The 18,798-nt window shown below is 41.5% G+C and overlaps 1 protein-coding gene across 2 annotated transcripts in view; it reads left to right on the top strand.

The window, feature by feature from the left end:
* CORO6 (coronin 6) overlaps window positions 1-18,798 on the top strand; it is a 64,027-nt gene that overhangs the window by 27,257 nt on the left and 17,972 nt on the right. For both annotated transcript variants that reach the window (XM_072138340.1, XM_072138338.1), the window contains exons 3-5: window positions 4,335-4,457; window positions 13,803-13,932; window positions 18,220-18,401. In XM_072138340.1, the coding sequence (XP_071994441.1) occupies window positions 4,335-4,457; window positions 13,803-13,932; window positions 18,220-18,401 (435 nt within the window). The remainder of the gene's footprint in view (window positions 1-4,334; window positions 4,458-13,802; window positions 13,933-18,219; window positions 18,402-18,798) is intronic.

Raw genomic sequence — 18,798 nt, 5'->3', positions numbered from 1 at the left:
TGGGTCCCCTTAGAAATAACATAGGGGTCATGGTGGAAGGAGATGAGGAAAGGGCCAATCTACTGAATGTCACCTTCTCAACTGTCTTTACCCAGGAAAATCCCCTGGTGGAAGACACAATGAGGAATAATGTTAATTCTTTTTATAATGTCAACAGTTTAACCCAGGAAGAGGTACGGCGCCACCTTGCAACCACTAAGATAGATAAATCACCTGGGCCAGATGGCATACACCCCCGGGTTCTGCATGATTTATGTATGGTGATAGACAGACCGTTATTTTTAATATTTGAAGATTCACTTAGGACTGGTTATGTTCCACAGGAATGGCGCATAGCAAATGTGGTACCAATATACAAAAAAGGATCAAATAGTGATCCTGGAAACTACAGACCCGTGAGTCTAACTGCTGTGGTGGGGAAAATATTTGAGCGGTTTATCAGAGATGCTATCCTGGAGTATCTCACTGTGCACAACCTTATAACCCAGCGTCAGCATGGATTTATGAGAGATCGGTCCTGTCAGACTAATCTGATTGGTTTCTACGAGGAGGTAAGTTCAAGACTGGATCTGGGGGACGCTGTGGATGTTGTATATCTGGACTTCTCAAAGGCATTTGACACCGTGCCACATAAAAGGTTGGTATATAAAATGAGACTGCTGGGAATAGGAGAAAATCTGTGTATTTGGGTAAGTAATTGGCTTAGTGATAGAAAACAGAGGGTCGTCATTAATGGCACATTCTCAGATTGGGTTGATGTTACCAGTGGAGTGCCACAGGGGTCAGTATTGTGGCCACTTCTTTTTAATATTTTTATTAATGACCTTGTAGTGGGTTTACACAGTCAAGTTTCAATATTTGCAGATGATACTAAGCTGTGTAAAGTAATAAATACTGAGGTCGATAGTTTAGCATTACAGAGGGATATGTGGAAGCTTGAGGAGTGGGCAGAGAAATGGTTGATGAGGTTTAATGTAGATAAATGTAAAGTTATGCACTTGGGCCATGGAAACAAAAAGTATAATTATGTTCTAAACGGTCAATTACTTAGTAAAACTGAAGCTGAAAAGGACTTGGGGGTATTGGTGGATGGTAAACTTAATTTTAGTGACCAGAGCCAGGCGGCTGCTGCTAAAGAAAATAAAATAATGGGATGTATCAAGAGAGGAATAGATTCTCATGATAAAGACATAGTTCTGCCCTTATACAAATCCCTGGTCAGACCACACATGGAATATTGTGTACAATTTTGGGCACCAGTGTATAAAAAGGATATAGTAGAGCTGGAACGGGTGCAGAGGAGAGCAACCAGGATTATAAGGGGAATGGGGGAACTAAAATACACTGACAGATAAAAAAATTTGGGATTATTCAGTTTAGAAAAAAGACGACTGAGGGGAGACCTCATTACAATGTACAAATACCTGAACGGACAGTACAAGGACCTCTCCAAAGATCTTTTATACCTAGGCCTGTGACCAGGACAAGGGGGCATCCTCTACGCCTAGAGGAGAGGCGATTCTACCATCAACATAGACAAAGGTTCTTTACTGTAAGAGCAGTGAGACTGTGGAACTCTCTGCCGCAGGAGGTTGTTATGGCCGACTCTATGTACATGTTCAAGAGAGGCCTGGATGACTTTCTGGAGAGAAAAAATATCACAGGTTATGGGGATAAAACATTTATTTAATTCTTAACCCCTAGGCGCACCAGGACGTTATAGTACGTCCCCGGCGCTAGATGCTTAGCGCACGGGGACGTTCTATAACGTCCTGCTTCTGGCACCGGCTCACGAACGGAGCCGGTACCAGAAGCAGCGGCTGTCAGCTGTCTAGTACAGCTGACAGCCTGCGCTAACACCCGCGATCGGAGCCGGCTCCGATCGCGGGTGTTAACCCCTTACTCGCCGCGGTCAAACATGACCGCGGCGTGTAAGGGTGTTTGCGCTGTGGATCGGATCCCCCGTGCCGCTTACCGGGGGATCCGATCCACTTCTGGGCAGCTCCGAGGACTGGCATGTGCCCCGGAGCTGCCCAGTCTCCATGGCAGCCAGACCCCTTCCGGGTCTGGCTGTAAACTGTCTGAGCATGCGCAAGCTTGCTCAGACAGTTTACACTGCTCTACAATAAAATAGTATTGTAGAGCAGTGTATTGAACTTAAACCAGTGATCAGAGCATCACTGGTTTAAGTTCAAGTATGTAGAAGTAAAAATATGCAAAAACACTTAACACTACACATTATAATAAATAAAAAATAAATACATAAAAATATAAGCCCCTAAAATGTCACTTTCCCATAAAAACACTTAATAAAGTATAAAAAACACAAAAACACAAAAAACCCCGCATATTTGGTATTGCCGCGTCCGTAACAATCTTTATAATAAAACAGAATCGTTACTGGACCCGCACGGTACACGCCGTAGAAAAAAAACGCAAAAACGTTCCGAAAAAAGATAATTTTTAATTAATACCTTATCAAAAAATGCTCTAAAAAGTAATTTAAAAAATGTTATGCACTCCAAAATAAGCCCACTAAAAAGAACAACTCTTCTCGCAAAAAATAAGCCCCTAACCAGATTTGTCAGCCGAAAAATAAAAAAGTTATGCATATGAAAAGATGGTGATGCTAAAATGAACAAGATTTTCTCCAAATTGGTTTTTATTCAGTACAATTGAATAAAATACACAAAACCCCCACATATTTGGTATCCCTGCGTCCGTAACAATCTGCATAATAAAACAGAATCGTTATTAGTTCCGCAAAGTGAACCCCGTAAAAAACAAAACAAAAAAAAGCTCCATAAAAAAGATCATTTTCAATTAATACCCTATAAAAATGCTCTAAAAAGGGATTTAAAAAATGTTATGCACTCTAAAATAAGACCACTAAAAAGAACAATCCTTCTCGCAAAAAATAAGCCCTTAAACAGATTTGTGAGGCAAAAAATAAAAAAGTTATGCATATGAAAGACGGTGATGCTAAAATTAACAACATTTTTGCCAAATTACTTTTTATGCAGTAAAAATGGGAAAAAAATAAAAAATCTATATAAATGAGGTCTTTTTGTAATCGTGGCGACTCATAGAATAAAAATAATATACTATTTTTATGGTATGGTAAACGGGCAAAAAAAAAACCCCATAAAAATCTTCCTGAAAAGTGATGATTTTCATTTCCTCCACCAACAAAGAGTTAATTAAATCTCACCAATTAGCTATAGATTCCCCTAAATTACGTACCAGAAAAGTGCATCTCATGTGGCAAAAGAAATAAGCCCCTATAGGTCCACATTAAAAAAAAGAAAAAAATTATAGCCTGTACAATGTGACATAGAAAATCTGATCTGGATGGCGCCTCCTTCCCTTCTATGCCCGGCCGTGCGCCCATACAACAGGTTACCACCACATTTGGGGTATCGGTGCATTCGGGAGGAATTGGGTATCAAACTTTGTGGAGCCTTTTTTTATTTAATCCATTGTAAATGTTTAATTTTCCACCCAAAATGGGTGTATTGTGAAAAAATATTACAATTTGCAGACTGCACCTCCATTTTGTTTTAACCCCTATAAAACACGTAAAGCGTTAACAAACTTCTTAAAAGTGGTTTTTCATACGTTGAGGTGTGTAGTTTCCACAATGGGGTAATTTATGAGTCTCGCTATTATTTAGGCCTCTCAGTGTCAATTAGAAGTTGAGCAGGTCCATCTAATACAGGTTTTGGTGATTTTACAAAAAATGTGAAAAATGATACCTAAATTCTGAGCCTCATAACATTCTAGTAAAATATGTGGAATCTTAAAAAACCATGCCAACATAAAGCAGACATTTGGGAAATGTAAGTTATGAATTTATTTGGGTGCTATGACTATCTGCATCAAAAGTAGAGAATTTAGAACGTTGAAAATAAAGAATTTTTCCAAATTTTTTCCAAATTTAGTTTTTTTTCATAACTAAACACAAAAGATATCATCCAAATTTTTAAACTAATTTGAAGTACAATGTGTCACGAGAAAACAATCTAAAAATCCCATGGATATCTCATAGCGTTCCAAAACTATAACCACTTATAGTGACACAGGTCAGATTTGAAGAATGGGGCCGCGTCCTTAAGGCCAAAATAGGCTGTGTCCCCTAGGGGTTAAAGGTTGGACTTGATGGACTTGCGTCTCCTTCCAGCCTTATATACTATTATACTATTATACTAATCTACTTATGCGTCTGCAAGTGCATCAGTAGTGGGTTTGATTTTCTAGATATGTCTACAGCTAAATGTATATTGAGACCGAAATGCCTTCTTTTATACTTCATATATTTCATTGTTTTGTTTTAGACGGGACGTGTGGATAAGAATCATCCCACAGTCAGTGGTCACACAGCACCAGTACTCGATATAGACTGGTGCCCCCACAATGATAACGTCATTGCCAGTGCATCAGATGACACTACTATCATGGTAAGTAATAGAAGTCCCCAGTTCTCCACATTTACACCTATTTATCCTGGTTGGTGTAAGTCCTTATTCTACACATCCTGACAGCTGGTAAACCCTTCATTTTGCTGACATTTTTGGAGTTCACCTGTGTGAAATGCCAATTCCTTTACCCATCTGTGCATTCTTCATGACTGTGACCATGATTTATGTGCTGCACATCCCCCATCATATCACATTGACATCACTAGACAAACCATGTTCAGATATTTATCATTATATATTTATATATAAGTCTATTTCATTTATATTCATTTTTATATAGTGATAAGAAATATAGACAACAGGGGACATTTATCTTGCTTTCTGCTAGTCAAATTGGCTCATTTTTGCAACTTTTGTCGTTTTTTGCGAGTTGCTGTTGTCTTTTAAGTACACCTTGGTCTGCCCCTTGTGCAGTGCCTTATGTATCTTTGTTTTCCAGATGCTCCATGCGACTTTTCACTTATTTAACACTTTTTTTTGCGACTTTTTAGGCTTGTGTCCTCTCCTGTATATAACCCCCTCTCATGGCTTGTGTCCTCTCCTGTATATAACGACCTTACATGGCTTGTATCCTCTCCTGTATATAACCCCTCCCATGGCTTGTATCCTCTCCTGTATATAACCACTCACATGGCTTGTATCCACTCCTGTATATAAAACCTCACATGGCTTGTTTCCTCTCCTGTATATAACCCTCTCACATGGCTTGTGTCCTCTCCTGTATACAACCCCCTCACATGGCCTGTGTCCTCTCCTGTATATAACCCTCTCACATGGCTTGTGTCCTCTCCTGTATATAATCCCTCACATGTCTTGTATCCTCTCCTGTATATAACCCCTCACATGGCTTGTATCCTCTCCTGTATATAACCCCCTCACATGGCTTGTGTCCTCTCCTATATATAACCCGCTCACATGGCTTGTATCCTCTCCTGTATATAATCCCTCATATGGCTTGTATCCTCTCCTGTATTTAACCCCCTCACATGGCTTGTGTCCTCTCCTGTATTTAACCCCCTCACATGACTTGTGTCCTCTCCTGTATATCACCCACTCACATGACTTGTGTCCTCTCCTATATATAACCCCCTCATATGGCTTGTATCCTCTCCTGTATATAACCCCTCACATGGCTTGTATTCTCTCCTGTCTATAACCCCTCCCATGGCTTGTACCCTCTCCTGTATATAACCCCCTCACATGACTTGTATCCTCTCCTGTATATAACCCCTCACATGGCTTGTATCCTCTTCTGTATATAACCCCTCACATGGCTTGTATCCTCTCCTGTATATAACACCTGACATGGCTTGTTTCCACTCCTGTATATAACCCCCTCACATAGCTTGTGTCCACTCCTATATATAACTCCTCACATGGCTTGTGTCCTCTCCTGTATATAACCCCCTCACATGGCTTGTGCCCTCTCCTGTATATAACCCCCTCACATGGCTTGTATCCACTCCTATATATAACCCCCTCACATGGCTTGTGTCCGCTCCTGTATATAACTTTCTCACATGGCTTGTATCCTCTCCTGTATATAACCCCTCACATGGCTTGTATCCTCTTCTGTATATAACCCCTCACATGGCTTGTATCCTCTCCTGTATATAACACCTGACATGGCTTGTTTCCACTCCTGTATATAACCCCCTCACATAGCTTGTGTCCACTCCTATATATAACTCCTCACATGGCTTGTGTCCTCTCCTGTATATAACCCCCTCACATGGCTTGTGCCCTCTCCTGTATATAACCCCCTCACATGGCTTGTATCCACTCCTATATATAACCCCCTCACATGGCTTGTGTCCGCTCCTGTATATAACTTTCTCACATGGCTTGTATCCTCTCCTGTATATAACCCCTCACATGGCTTGTATCCTCTCCTGTATATAACCCCTCACATGGCTTGTATCCTCTCCTGTATATGACCCGCTCACATGGCTTGTATCCTCTCCTGTATAAAACCCCCTCACATGGCTTGTATCCTCTCCTGTATATAACCCCCCTTACATGGCTTGTATCCTCTCCTGTATATAACCCCTCCCATGGCTTGTGTCCTCTCCTGTATATAAACCCCTCATGTGGCTTGTATCCTCTCCTGTATTTAACGCCATCACATGGCTTGTGTCCTCTCCTGTATATAACCCCCTTACATGGCTTGTATCCTCTCCTGTATATAACCCCTCCCATGGCTTGTGTCCTCTCCTGTATATAACCCCCTCACATGGCTTGTATCCTCTCCTGTATATAACACCTCACATGGCTTGTGTCCTCTCCTGTATATAACCCTCTCACATGGCTTGTGTCCTCTCCTGTATACAACCCCCTCACATGGCTTGTGTCTTCTCCTGTATATAACCCTCTCACATGGCTTGTGTCCTCTCCTGTATATAATCCCTCATATGGCTTGTATCCTCTCCTGTATATAACCCCCTCACATGGCTTGTGTCCTCTCCTGTATTTACCCCCCTCACATGGCTTGTACCCTCTCCTGTATATCACCCACTCACATGACTTGTGTCCTCTCCTGTATATAACCCCTCACATGGCTTGTATTCTCTCCTGTATATATTCCCTCACATGGCTTGTATTCTCTCCTGTCTATAACCCCTCCCATGGCTTGTACCCTCTCCTGTATATAACCCCCTCACATGACTTGTGTCCTCTCCTGATAATAACCCCTTACATGGCTTGTATCCTCTCCTGTATATAACCCCTCACATGGCTTGTATCCTCTCCTGTATATAACCCCTCACATGGCTTGTATCCTCTCCTGTATATAACACCTGACATGGCTTGTTTCCACTCCTGTATATAACCCCCTCACATGGCTTGTGTCCACTCCTATATATAACTCCTCACATGGCTTGTGTCCTCTCCTGTATATAACCCCCTCACATGGCTTGTGCCCTCTCCTGTATATAACCCCCTCACATGGCTTGTATCCACTCCTATATATAACCCCCTCACATGGCTTGTGTCCGCTCCTGTATATAACTTTCTCACATGGCTTGTATCCTCTCCTGTATATAACCCCTCACATGGCTTGTATCCTCTCCTGTATATGACCCCTCACATGGCTTGTATCCTCTCCTGTATAAAACCCCCTCACATGGCTTGTATCCTCTCCTGTATATAACCCCTCACATGGCTTGTGTCCTCTCCTGTATATAACACCCTTACATGGCTTGTATCCTCTCCTGTATATAATCCCTCACATGGCTTGTATCCTCTCCTGTATATAACCCCTCACATGGCTTGTGTCCTCTCCTGTATATAATTCCCTCACATGCCTTGTATCCTCTCCTGTATATAACCCCTCACATGGTTTGTATCCTCTCTTGTATATAACCCCTCACATGGCTGGTGTCCTCTCCTGTATATAACCCCCCCTCATGTCTGGCCATAGACCTCTGCAGCTTTTGACCCGGCATAGTTGGATGCATTACGTCGCCTGCACAGCATCTACTATCACAGCATCATTATTTTAATATTTGAATGGAACGGTGCTGCAATATCTAGAGCTGCCGCAACATAACGCACCGTATCCAGTAGGTTCATAGATTAGAGAAGTAAATTTTGGTATCCCCTATTAGAGGAATGTGCCTTACAGAATGGAGATATGGGTATTCTCAGCATCCTTAGAAGATGCTTTCCTTGAACTATTCTCCTGTAGTGTTTTAACCCCTTCCCGACATTTGACGTAATATTACTGCATCGCGGGAGGTGCGTTCCCGCAAAATGCAGTACTATTACGTCATGCTTCTGGCACCGGCTCCTGGACGGAGCCGGCACCAGAAGCTGCAGGTGTCGGCTATATATTATAGCCGGCACCCGCCTCTAACACCCGCAATCGGAGATTTCTCCGATCGCGGCTGTTAACCTCTAACCCGATTCACTTTTAATTAACTTTAAATGCCCCATTCCTTTAAATGCCTTTCCAAAATGGTGACACTTGTTGGGGTTCTCCCCTGTTTTGGTACCACTAGGGCTCTCCAAATGCATCCTGACACATGTAAAGGATGTCTGTCAAATCTTCTAAAAGGCCAAAGGCCCTCTTTCCCTTCTGAGCCCTACTGTGTACCAATACAACACTTTATATGCAAAAGTGGTGCAGTTCTGTGCTTAGGAGAAATAGTTTTACACATTTATGGGGGTTGTTTCATCTTTTATCCCTTGTGGCTTACAAAAATTTGGGGTAAAAGTGACTTTTTGGAGAAAATTTTCACCTTTTTTTCCTTTTGGGGCCTAATTGAATCAAACACCTGTTGGGGCAAATACACAAATTACACGTTGCTAAACTCTCCAAGGGGTGTACTTTCCAAAATGGTGTCTCTTGTTGGGGCTTTCCTCTGTTTTGGTACCATTATGGCTCTCCAAATGCATCCTGTCACATGAAAACTTTTTCAGCCATATTTGCCCTCCAAAAACGAAACAACACTCTTTCCATTGCAAGTGCCCCCCTGTGCCCGTACAGCAGGGTACAGTGACAAAATGGGTATTGGCATGCTCAGGAGGAATTGCCCTAAACATGGTAAAATGCATTTTCCTTTTTAACCAATTGTGAAGGTGCAAATTTTAGTGTTCAATGAATCTATAGTAAGATAAAATTACATTTCTGTAATTTCACTTTCATTTATCTTTCAGCCTCATGAAACGCTCATAGGGTTAACAAAATTCCCAAAGGGGTGTAGTTTCTAAAATGGTGTCATTTGTGGGGGTTTTCTGTCATAAAGACACTTCCAACTAAATTGACCCTCCAAAAGTAGGTTTTGATGATTTTCGTGAAAATCTGAAAAATTGCACCTAAAGTTATAAGTCTCCTAAAATCCTAAAAAAAGGAAAAGATGTTTGAGAAATGATGCCAAGTTAAAGCAGACATATGGAAAATGTTAGTTATCAAGTTATTTTAGTGATATGACCAACTTTCCAAAAAAGTGAAAATTTTGAATTTGGAAAGCATAGTTTTTTTCAAAATTTTTGCCAAATTTCCATTTATTTCATAAATAAATACTAAACATATTGATTAAGTTTCTCAATCAACATAAAGTACAATGTGTCACGAAAAAACATTCTCAAAATCAACTGGATATGTTAAAGCGTTCCAAAGTTATAACCACTTAAATAGACACATGTCAGATTTTTAAAAATGGGCTGTGTCAGGAAGGTGAAAAGTGGCTTCAGCGTTAAGGGGTTAATGATGAATTGATGTACTTGATACTAGTAACTCGGGAGCTGCTGGAACACTATCTGGAATGCTGTAGGCACACTATTACATTGGTGGTTATATATAGAGCCCGCAGCCATGTGCCCTGCTCCCAAGTCTGTATCCCACACTGTGATACAGCAGTTCTAATAATACCTCACTCACTAGAAGGAGATGGGGACAAGGAAACGGCTGATCCAATGCCAAAAACAGAGGCCAGCTTGTGACGGGTGTCAGGGGATTCCAGTAAGCTGTTATTCATCCATTACCACGTGGTGATCTTTATTTTTCAAGATTCAGGAAGAGCGGCGTCTCCTTTTGAGTTTATGAAATAAATGGCTATGGGATAGAAGCCAGAAGAACACAATTCTTCTCAACATTGTGTCCACCCATCTTGTATTTTGTAGGTTCCAGGAAAAAAATATAAGAACAGAAAACATCAGAATTCTGTCTGATTGAATCATGGACTATTTACTATTCATAATACATGTGATAAGAAAGACTAACATTTTAACATGAACAACAATTCTATCTGCAATACATATAAATATTTGTATGCCCCCATTATGAGAACATTGTGGTTAAATGCAGGGAGCTATAATACTCACAACATGAGTAATAAGGAGGACTTCTGTTCCCCTAATTTCTTCCAAGCCCTGTAGTTCCAAGTAGTTGACCCCCTTATGATGGTGATATACAGTGGGTACGGAAAGTATTCTCTGCAGAAAGTACAAGGCAAGAAGATGTGGGGTACAGGTCCTCCATCACAGTCTCCCCTCTCTCCATCATCGTATCACCAGGGTTATATGTGCTACAGACCGTTGAGTTAAAGGGATTGGCTTATGGAAGCCATGGGTCATGTGACCTACCGGCAGCGGGCTCTGGGTTTCCTGTGACTTCTAGTGCTTGATACCACTAATATGGAAGTAGTTATCACAGAGGGGTCATTCATGACCCCCTCCATCCGCTGGTAGCCAGCAGGAAACAGGACGTCATGTGATCCTGCTGCTCCTGCCGACAACAGAGAAATACAATATGGGTGACCCTACTGAAGGCTTGTACTTACCCTGGTAAAGTTTCTTATTAGTGGCCAACCCCTATATAGGTATTGCAAAGCCTGGGCCCCACTCATGACATCATGACCCCTCCATCCCCATCCCATTCAATGGCCAATCCCCCCAATGATTTTTCAAGTGCATCTTCTATTCTAATGCAAACTCACTTTGGACAAGTGGCAGATATTGATTTTAGCTGCTAGATAAAAGTCTGCAAGATGTAATTTATTTACATGTACAAACCACTAATCTTACTCATGCCGTAGCAGTCACGTCCATTTCACCCCGGCTATCGACCATGACCATTCAGGATATTGCAAACACACAGGTAAATGTGAGATAAATTGGAACAAGGCTGAATATTGGAATATTGGTAAAGGCAACAGGATTCATGGTTAAAGGGTAACAAGAGGCAACTGACTTAGTGGATACTAGGGGGAAGCTTACTTCAAAGAATAGAACAGGTTCCTTGCTGATCACAGTAGTCTTAATAATTTACATTCCTTTGAAAATGACGCACAATGGTGGATGGCAGCACAGTTGTTCACCTACTCACTGGAGTCTGCGGTGTATCACACACCCTTATTCCTGGGAAGGTGTGCAGCAATAGAAAATAGATAATTTGCATATTTCTAATGTTCACTTTGGCATGGAAGGAGCAGTGAGACATTAAAATCAATGGTATGGGTGGCAACTAGCACACAGTTGTGATGACCGATTCCATTTAAAACATACTTTTCTATTTTTCTGTTTAAATTGAGCTTAACTCTAATCTCATCCACGGACAGACCTCTACTGCGCTGATGGATGATAAAGTGCCTTAAAGGAAACCTGTCACCGCATTTTTCATAAATACAGCTAGTGATAGGTTCCTATAAAGCGCGAGTAACTGACACCCTTCTTTACCTAAAAAAAAGTTTCCCTCAAATCCCCATAAAATCAGAGTTATAAACTTGCCTGATGTCTAGTGATCTATAGAGCAAGTCTAGGGGTGTGGCCTATTGTCATGTGACCAGGGTGACATCATCACAGGTCTTTTAGCCTCTGAACATTAGAAAACTGTACCCCATGCACATATTTAACCACATAAACAATCCTAGCATGCCGGCAAGGACTTCTACTCCTCTCCATGTAGGCTGCTGTGATTTCATTTCATATGATATGCTGTGATTTTCTGAAATATATGCTTGGTGTACAGTTTTGGTAATGTCAGGAGGCTAAAGGACCTGCAATGAATCATGTGCTGCATGTGGAGACAGCATGGAGATGAGTCGCTGGATTCAGCCCAAGGAGGCCACACACACCTTGACTCACTATAGACATCCTTGGATACCATGTAATATTATACAGTTGAATATTTGAGAATCTGAGGGGAACAATTTCTAGCAAAATGAAGGGTGTCTGTTAGTTACTAGGGCTCAATGGGAACCTGCCACTGCTCTATTTGTGAATAATGTGGTGACAGGTTCCCTTTAAGAACGACATATAGTTAAAAATAGGATTAAGATGTTCTCATTTGCATGCTATCCACTATCAAAACATACTGCGGCAAAATGGCCAAGCATCAGCCAGCTTTGTGGTCATTGATGTGACATTTCTTGTATGTGTGTTTCACTCCGCTACTAACCAAAAAAGGACAATTGTGATTATGAACGTCATAGACTCATGTGTCACCTCACCTCTAAAGAGTTATTAAACCTTTTATATAGTTTTGATTGTACTAGAACTAAACACTGGCTAGCACTAACCATAAAAGTGTCACAGAGAAGTAAGGACTAAGACAAATCCAAAGTGTATTTTTCTTAAAGTTTTGTAGAAGTTACATCATTGCCATAAATTATAACCAACATAAAACTCTCCAGACGCGCTTCAAGTCTAGGAATAGTCCTAAGGCTTCTGCTGCCTGCTACAACTCCACGAAACTCACCCCTCATCCCTCTTAACATGTACTGTATGAAAAATAATTTAGTCTTACAATCAGACAAATGACTGTAAATGTTTTCTTTATACAGTTGTAAATTATAGAATCCATAGTGTGTTCAACCAAAACACGCCAAAACAGGATCGTCCTCATCCCTAGGGTTCCTACACATGAACATGTGGAGTTCTGGGGACACAAACATCATATCCAAATGCTGAGCTCTATACCAACAACAATGGTTCACCATTTGACAAAATTATGTCACTATCACAGGTGATTGTACATGCCTTGAGAGCAAGGAGATCCATGCTGTCCTGGACCTCTGGGAGAGCTGTTTTTTCGGGATTTGGCTTGGATCTCCTTGGATTGGATTATTCCTTGAAGGATCACAAGGTGACACCTATGTGTAGACTTCTTTGAGAAGGCCTAAGCCCCAAACATAAGTCGGAAGAGCACCTGCACTGAGTTTTCTACAGCCTCCACACGCAATTAAATAAATGGGGCTCATTTACTAGGGGCTCCAAGGCCCACTTTCATTGGGTTTCCCGCATTTTTCCGTTTTGCGACAAATTCTGCCAGGATTTTGGCGCACGCGATCAGATTTTGGTGCAATCGTGCCGGCTTACACGCGACAACCTGACGGATTCGGAAAAACCGCGGAATTTAAAAAACTAAATGTGTCGCAAGATCAAGCACTCACTTGCACCGAGAAGAAGCAGGTGAACTCCGGAGAATCTCAGCGCAGCAGCGACACCTACTGGATATCAGGCACACGACCTTAGTGAATCCCAGCAGAACCCAAATCAGCGTCGGAGAAAGCGCCGCTGGATCGGGACTGGACTGGGTAAGTAAATGAGCCCCAATGTGTCAATACACATGGACAAAAAATATGATGTTCATATGAATGTTGCCTAACTGAGGCCTATGGGGAGATAATAGAGCCAAAAACTTTAGAATTAAGGGTAAAAACCTGTTCCACATGAACAATACTTTTCACAAATAGCGATTTTTTTTCCATCATCCTTACCACTTTTAGGAAAGGGAGCATGTACAGGGCTACTCCTTTCGCCAGATTAATAATCTTTTCTAGACTGTATATAAATAATGATATATAACTCTTGTTTTCTTCACAGGTTTGGCAGATCCCAGATTACACACCAGTGCGATCTATAACTGAACCTATTGTAACGCTGGAAGGTCATTCAAAGAGAGTGGGAATTATCACGTGGCATCCATCGGCCCGCAATGTTTTACTGAGTGCAGGTAACAACTCAATAACCCGAAAAGTCCATTATGTGAATGGAGTCGGCCTTTCTTCAGATGTCCCTCACAGGGTCGGCTCCAGGTTTCAGTAGGCCAATGGACAACAGAAACTGAGTAGGCGCCTTTGCAGTGAACTCATGTGGCTGTTCAAAACTCAGAGACTAAAACAGTCTCCTATTCCCTAAAATATTCCCTACTATATCATGCCAAACAGCCCCCTCATGGTTATTTTATATAAAGGCCCCCTCATGGTTACTTTATATCCAACCCCCTCAGGGGTATTTTATATCCAGCCCCCTCATGGGTATTTTATATCCAGCCCCCTCATGGGTATTTTATATCCAGCCCCCTCATGGGTATTTTATATAAGCCCTCCTCACACCTTAAACATATATTAGATACAACTCCCCTCACCACTATGGATCCCCTATGTACAGCCTTATGTGGGCCCCCCCAGCAGCTCTGGGCCCCTGGCACTTGCCCAGGTATGCCCAGTGATGGCGCCAGCCTTGGTTTTCACACATGCATAGTGCTGTTCAATTCACACAGGGCACCCTGCCTGAGTGATCAGTCACTTCTAAGCTTTTTAAGTGAGAATATTAATTTTTATTAATTACATTTTTCTTCTCTGTCTTTTTCTTGCCTTCATCTCTATAAAACCCTGCGGTTTTCCCAGAACTATTGTATAAACATTAGAGTAATGGATAATATTGCTGCAAGGTTTTCTCCTGACTTACTGGAAACAAATGCAAAATCATTCCTCTGAAATGGATTCCAATTATCACACAGCCTGTGGCTTTATATTAACATTTAGCCCTGTGAAAAATATACTCTGTGCGTTAATCACAAGTGTTAGAGAGCATTAAGAAGTAGACATCATTTATTTTTGAAGTAAGGATCTCTCAATACAAATCAGGAGCGGGACAAGGTAAAGTATATTGGCAGCAGGACTCTGGACTTCCTGTGAGGTCCTGTGTCCTGCTGCCCTCTGGTGGAAAAGGCAGTGCAGTCATTGGTGTCTGCAGGGCCGGTTTTAGACAAAACTAAAATTGGAGCGCCAAAATAAAACTATTTTATATACCGTCGCAGTCAGTAGGAGGGTGCTTTAGCCCTGCACAATAATAACTCCTTTGTAGTTTACAAACAGTCGTATGGTTAGTGTCTGTAATATGAGACTGTAGGAGAATTTTATAGGAGATAGAATATATTTAGATAAATAGACAGTCAAAAAGTTAGATAGATTGAGATATATATATATATATAGATAGATAGATAGTAAATAGACAACTTATAGGAGATAGATAACTAGACAGATAGATTATAGATATATTGTTAAGGTTGGGTACACAGAAGACAGGGGATAGTGTGCCCTGAGCTTGCCCCATCCTCTGTCCCTTCCTATAGCCCCCCCCCCCCCCCACGCTAAACCGTGGGGCGACTACTTGAAGACTCGAAATACACTGATAAGTGTGGGAAGGGAAACAAACAGACTGACAAACATAAAACACAAAGGAATGGTAAACTAGCCGGAGTCACAACGAGAGGGTACGACAAGAACAAAGTCAGAAAGCAAAAAGTCAATGTCAAAAACTAGCCGAGGTAACAACAATTCCTATACAGATACAGAGCAAGTAAACCTAATGCAGCGAGCGAGTGATGAAGGGATTTCAAACACTGGCACAGGTGACCAGTGAGGCTGCAATTTATGCAGCCAGAACCCCACTTCCAGAACCTGATAGGAGCTGGACAACTACTGGAAATTAACCCCTCATGGTGCAGAACAACCAGGCACCAAGCAGGCACAATGCAGAGGTACCACAAGTCTCAGCAGTTCAGAAAACAACTCCTAGACAGCGCGAGATCTTAGCAGCCGCTGCCCAGGACGAGAGGAGGAGTTTGCGCGGATACGCGCCGGAGGTTGGAGAACGCTGCTAGCACCACCAGAAGAACCAGAAGTCCCAGCGTTCTCTCCAGCAAACCTGACATATATAGACCTCTTCACCTGGACATTCAACCAAGGGATATTAAAAGAGCAATACATTTTCTGCCTGGTAAAGTCCACATGCAGGGGTTCCTTTATGGAAATGGGTTCCTGGGCAAATGCCCAGTTTGCCACACTTTAACGCCAGCCCTGACTGTCATTATAACCACTCCCATATCAGTAGTTGGAGGTGCGTGTGGATGTATTTTGTGTATGGGAGTGGTTATGATGGAGGAGGCATGCATACAATATGGACTTCCATCAAGTCTGTAGGAGGGGGATGTCACAGGAAGTCCCTCGTCTTGCTGCCCTATGATCATGTGACCCGTGGCTCCCAGCAACAATCATTAACATGATAAATATAATATGGGTGACACTATTGGGGTCTTATAGTTACACTGATACATTTTTGTATATGTAGGCAGCCCCCTTATATAGAAGTTGTTCAGGATTATGGGACCCAGGGGCGGATAGTAATAACAAACACTCTTCCTTACAGTCAGCCTTGACTTGCATAGAGACTCAGTGGTTAATTTCACCACAGAAATTGATAAACCCCAATGCGAAACCTATACCAGGTCCCTTATTTATAATGTATTTTATAAAGTACTGGCCAATTTGAATGGAAAATGACATGTATTGGGCGGGCTCCTGGGTCCAGGCGCAACTGCACCCTCTGTACTGCTAAGTGAGAATGGCTATCCATGCTCTAAAACAATGATCTTACTGCTATAAGACTCCAAGGTATAACAAAAATGTTGGAACGGTGGAATATCTCACATAATACACATCAGATCGAAAAACTAAAGATGTATGTGTCGAATATTTTTCAAAAATCTATCCAACAATACCACACTTGGCCCCTTACCTCCACCCCTGGGTTTGGGGAGGGGTACATTTAAAAATCTTACATGGGAACCCAATTTTTTATTGCAGCTTCGGATTCTCCAAAAAATGATATTGATTTGAACTAGGTCTTTTTCAATTTTGGTAACAATTAACGCTGTAATCGACATAAATGTAAGGCTTCATTCACATGAACTTATGGGGGATATATATATACGACGGCAAATTTAAGGCCACATATACGTCCCCTATAGTTGGCGCCCGGGCTTAGTACAGGGAGCACAATGTGTGCTCACCGTACAGTACCCGCGAAAAAGATAGAACATTCTCTCTGTTTTGGCCATAATCACGGCGTGTGGCACTATTCTCTACAGAGAGGGGAGGGGTGAGCTTCTCTCCACCACGCCCGATGTGTGCCCGCCCGTGTAAAAACATTGAAAAATACATCATATCAGATCTATAATCTGAAACTAGATGTATGCAATATTTTGCTAAAAGCTATCCAATCTTACCAAATTCCAGCATTCAATTCGAAAACTTTGCAGGCAATGAGAAAAATCCCCATCTTCAGATTGGGAGAGACTTAAGTAAATCACATTGGGGCTCAGTTACTAAGGGTCTGCCGAGTTGTGCCACATTTAACAGGGGATTTTGGCACACACGACCGTCTTTCACGCAACACAAATCGGGGAGTGGGCCGTCGGACGATCTGACGGATTTAGACATCGCAGGGGATTTAACATCGGAAATTGTGTCGCAAGACACGCACTTACAAGCACCGGGAAGAAGAAGGTGAACTCCGGCGGACCTCGATGGGGAAACGACGGATGCAGGAAATCGGGTGCACGAGCTACGTGAATCACGCCGGACTTCATCTTCGTCGGACCGTCCCGATTGGGTTTATGTAGTTTCAACATAAAAAATTTGATTCCCCAACATCACCTATCATTGGATAGATTTTTACGAAATAATGGTCACATATTTTTTTGTTTTTCGATCTGATATGTATTTTTGTTGAGATATACCCATTTTAAACTTTTTTTTTTACCCCTTTTGATATTCGGCGATTGCAGCACCATCTGTGAATGAAAATGACTTGAATAGTAGATTGAATCAATGTAATTTTTCTGGGGAATAAAAATTTGTGGTTCCCTTTTAAGATTTAAAGTTGCTCCCCCACTCCACCCCCAGGGGGTGGGGGTAGGAGACCGAGTTTGGTATCATTGTATATATTTTTGATAAATATGTGACACATATATTTTTAATTTTTTGATCCGATATACATTTTGCGAGATATTCCACAGTCCCAACCATTTTGTTACACCCTCTATATTTACCAATAAATCTATAGTGAAAATGACCAAGTATTATGTTCTATGTGAAACCCAGTAGCCCTCACTATACAGAATGAATCTATATTCTTGTTTTCTACACTGTTGTTTTTTCTTCTTTGCTGTTAGGTAGTGATAACTTGATTATTGTCTGGAACGTGGGGACTGGGGAGGCTCTTATTACTTTGGATGAGATGCATAGCGACCTCATCTACAATGTCTGCTGGAACTACAATGGAAGTCTCATCACCACTACCTGCAAAGATAAGAAATTACGTGTTATAGACCCTCGGAAGCAAGAAATAGTGGCTGTAAGTCATTCAAATCTCTATTATTCTCCATCCCAGACCTGAAATCACCACATTACATTATGGGCTATGTAATATACTCAGCTTAGATATGTACAATATATCCAGCAAAAATCTAAAGCTACAGCTGCCTAATACAGCAGCCGGCCTTATTGTCTCTACATTCTCAGGGTTAATATAAAGTTTGACAAATGGTGATAAACGTTTTATTAAACTTTGCATAAATCAAAAGAAAATATAAGAAATTTTGTGAATTATTTAATCAGAGAAAGATGCTGATATCCACATTTTGACATTTGATAAAAATAGAAAGCTATGAAGAGTCAAACATTCAGGCAGAGGCTGCTAAAGCTTATTAAAGCATCTATAGCACCCAAGTGCTTTGTTCTCATCAATACTG

Source organism: Engystomops pustulosus, chromosome 2, assembly GCF_040894005.1.
Source record: "Engystomops pustulosus chromosome 2, aEngPut4.maternal, whole genome shotgun sequence".
Lineage (NCBI taxonomy): Eukaryota > Metazoa > Chordata > Amphibia > Anura > Leptodactylidae > Engystomops > Engystomops pustulosus.
Note: the sequence above shows the minus strand (reverse complement) of the source record. Positions and strands in the feature narration are given on the sequence as shown.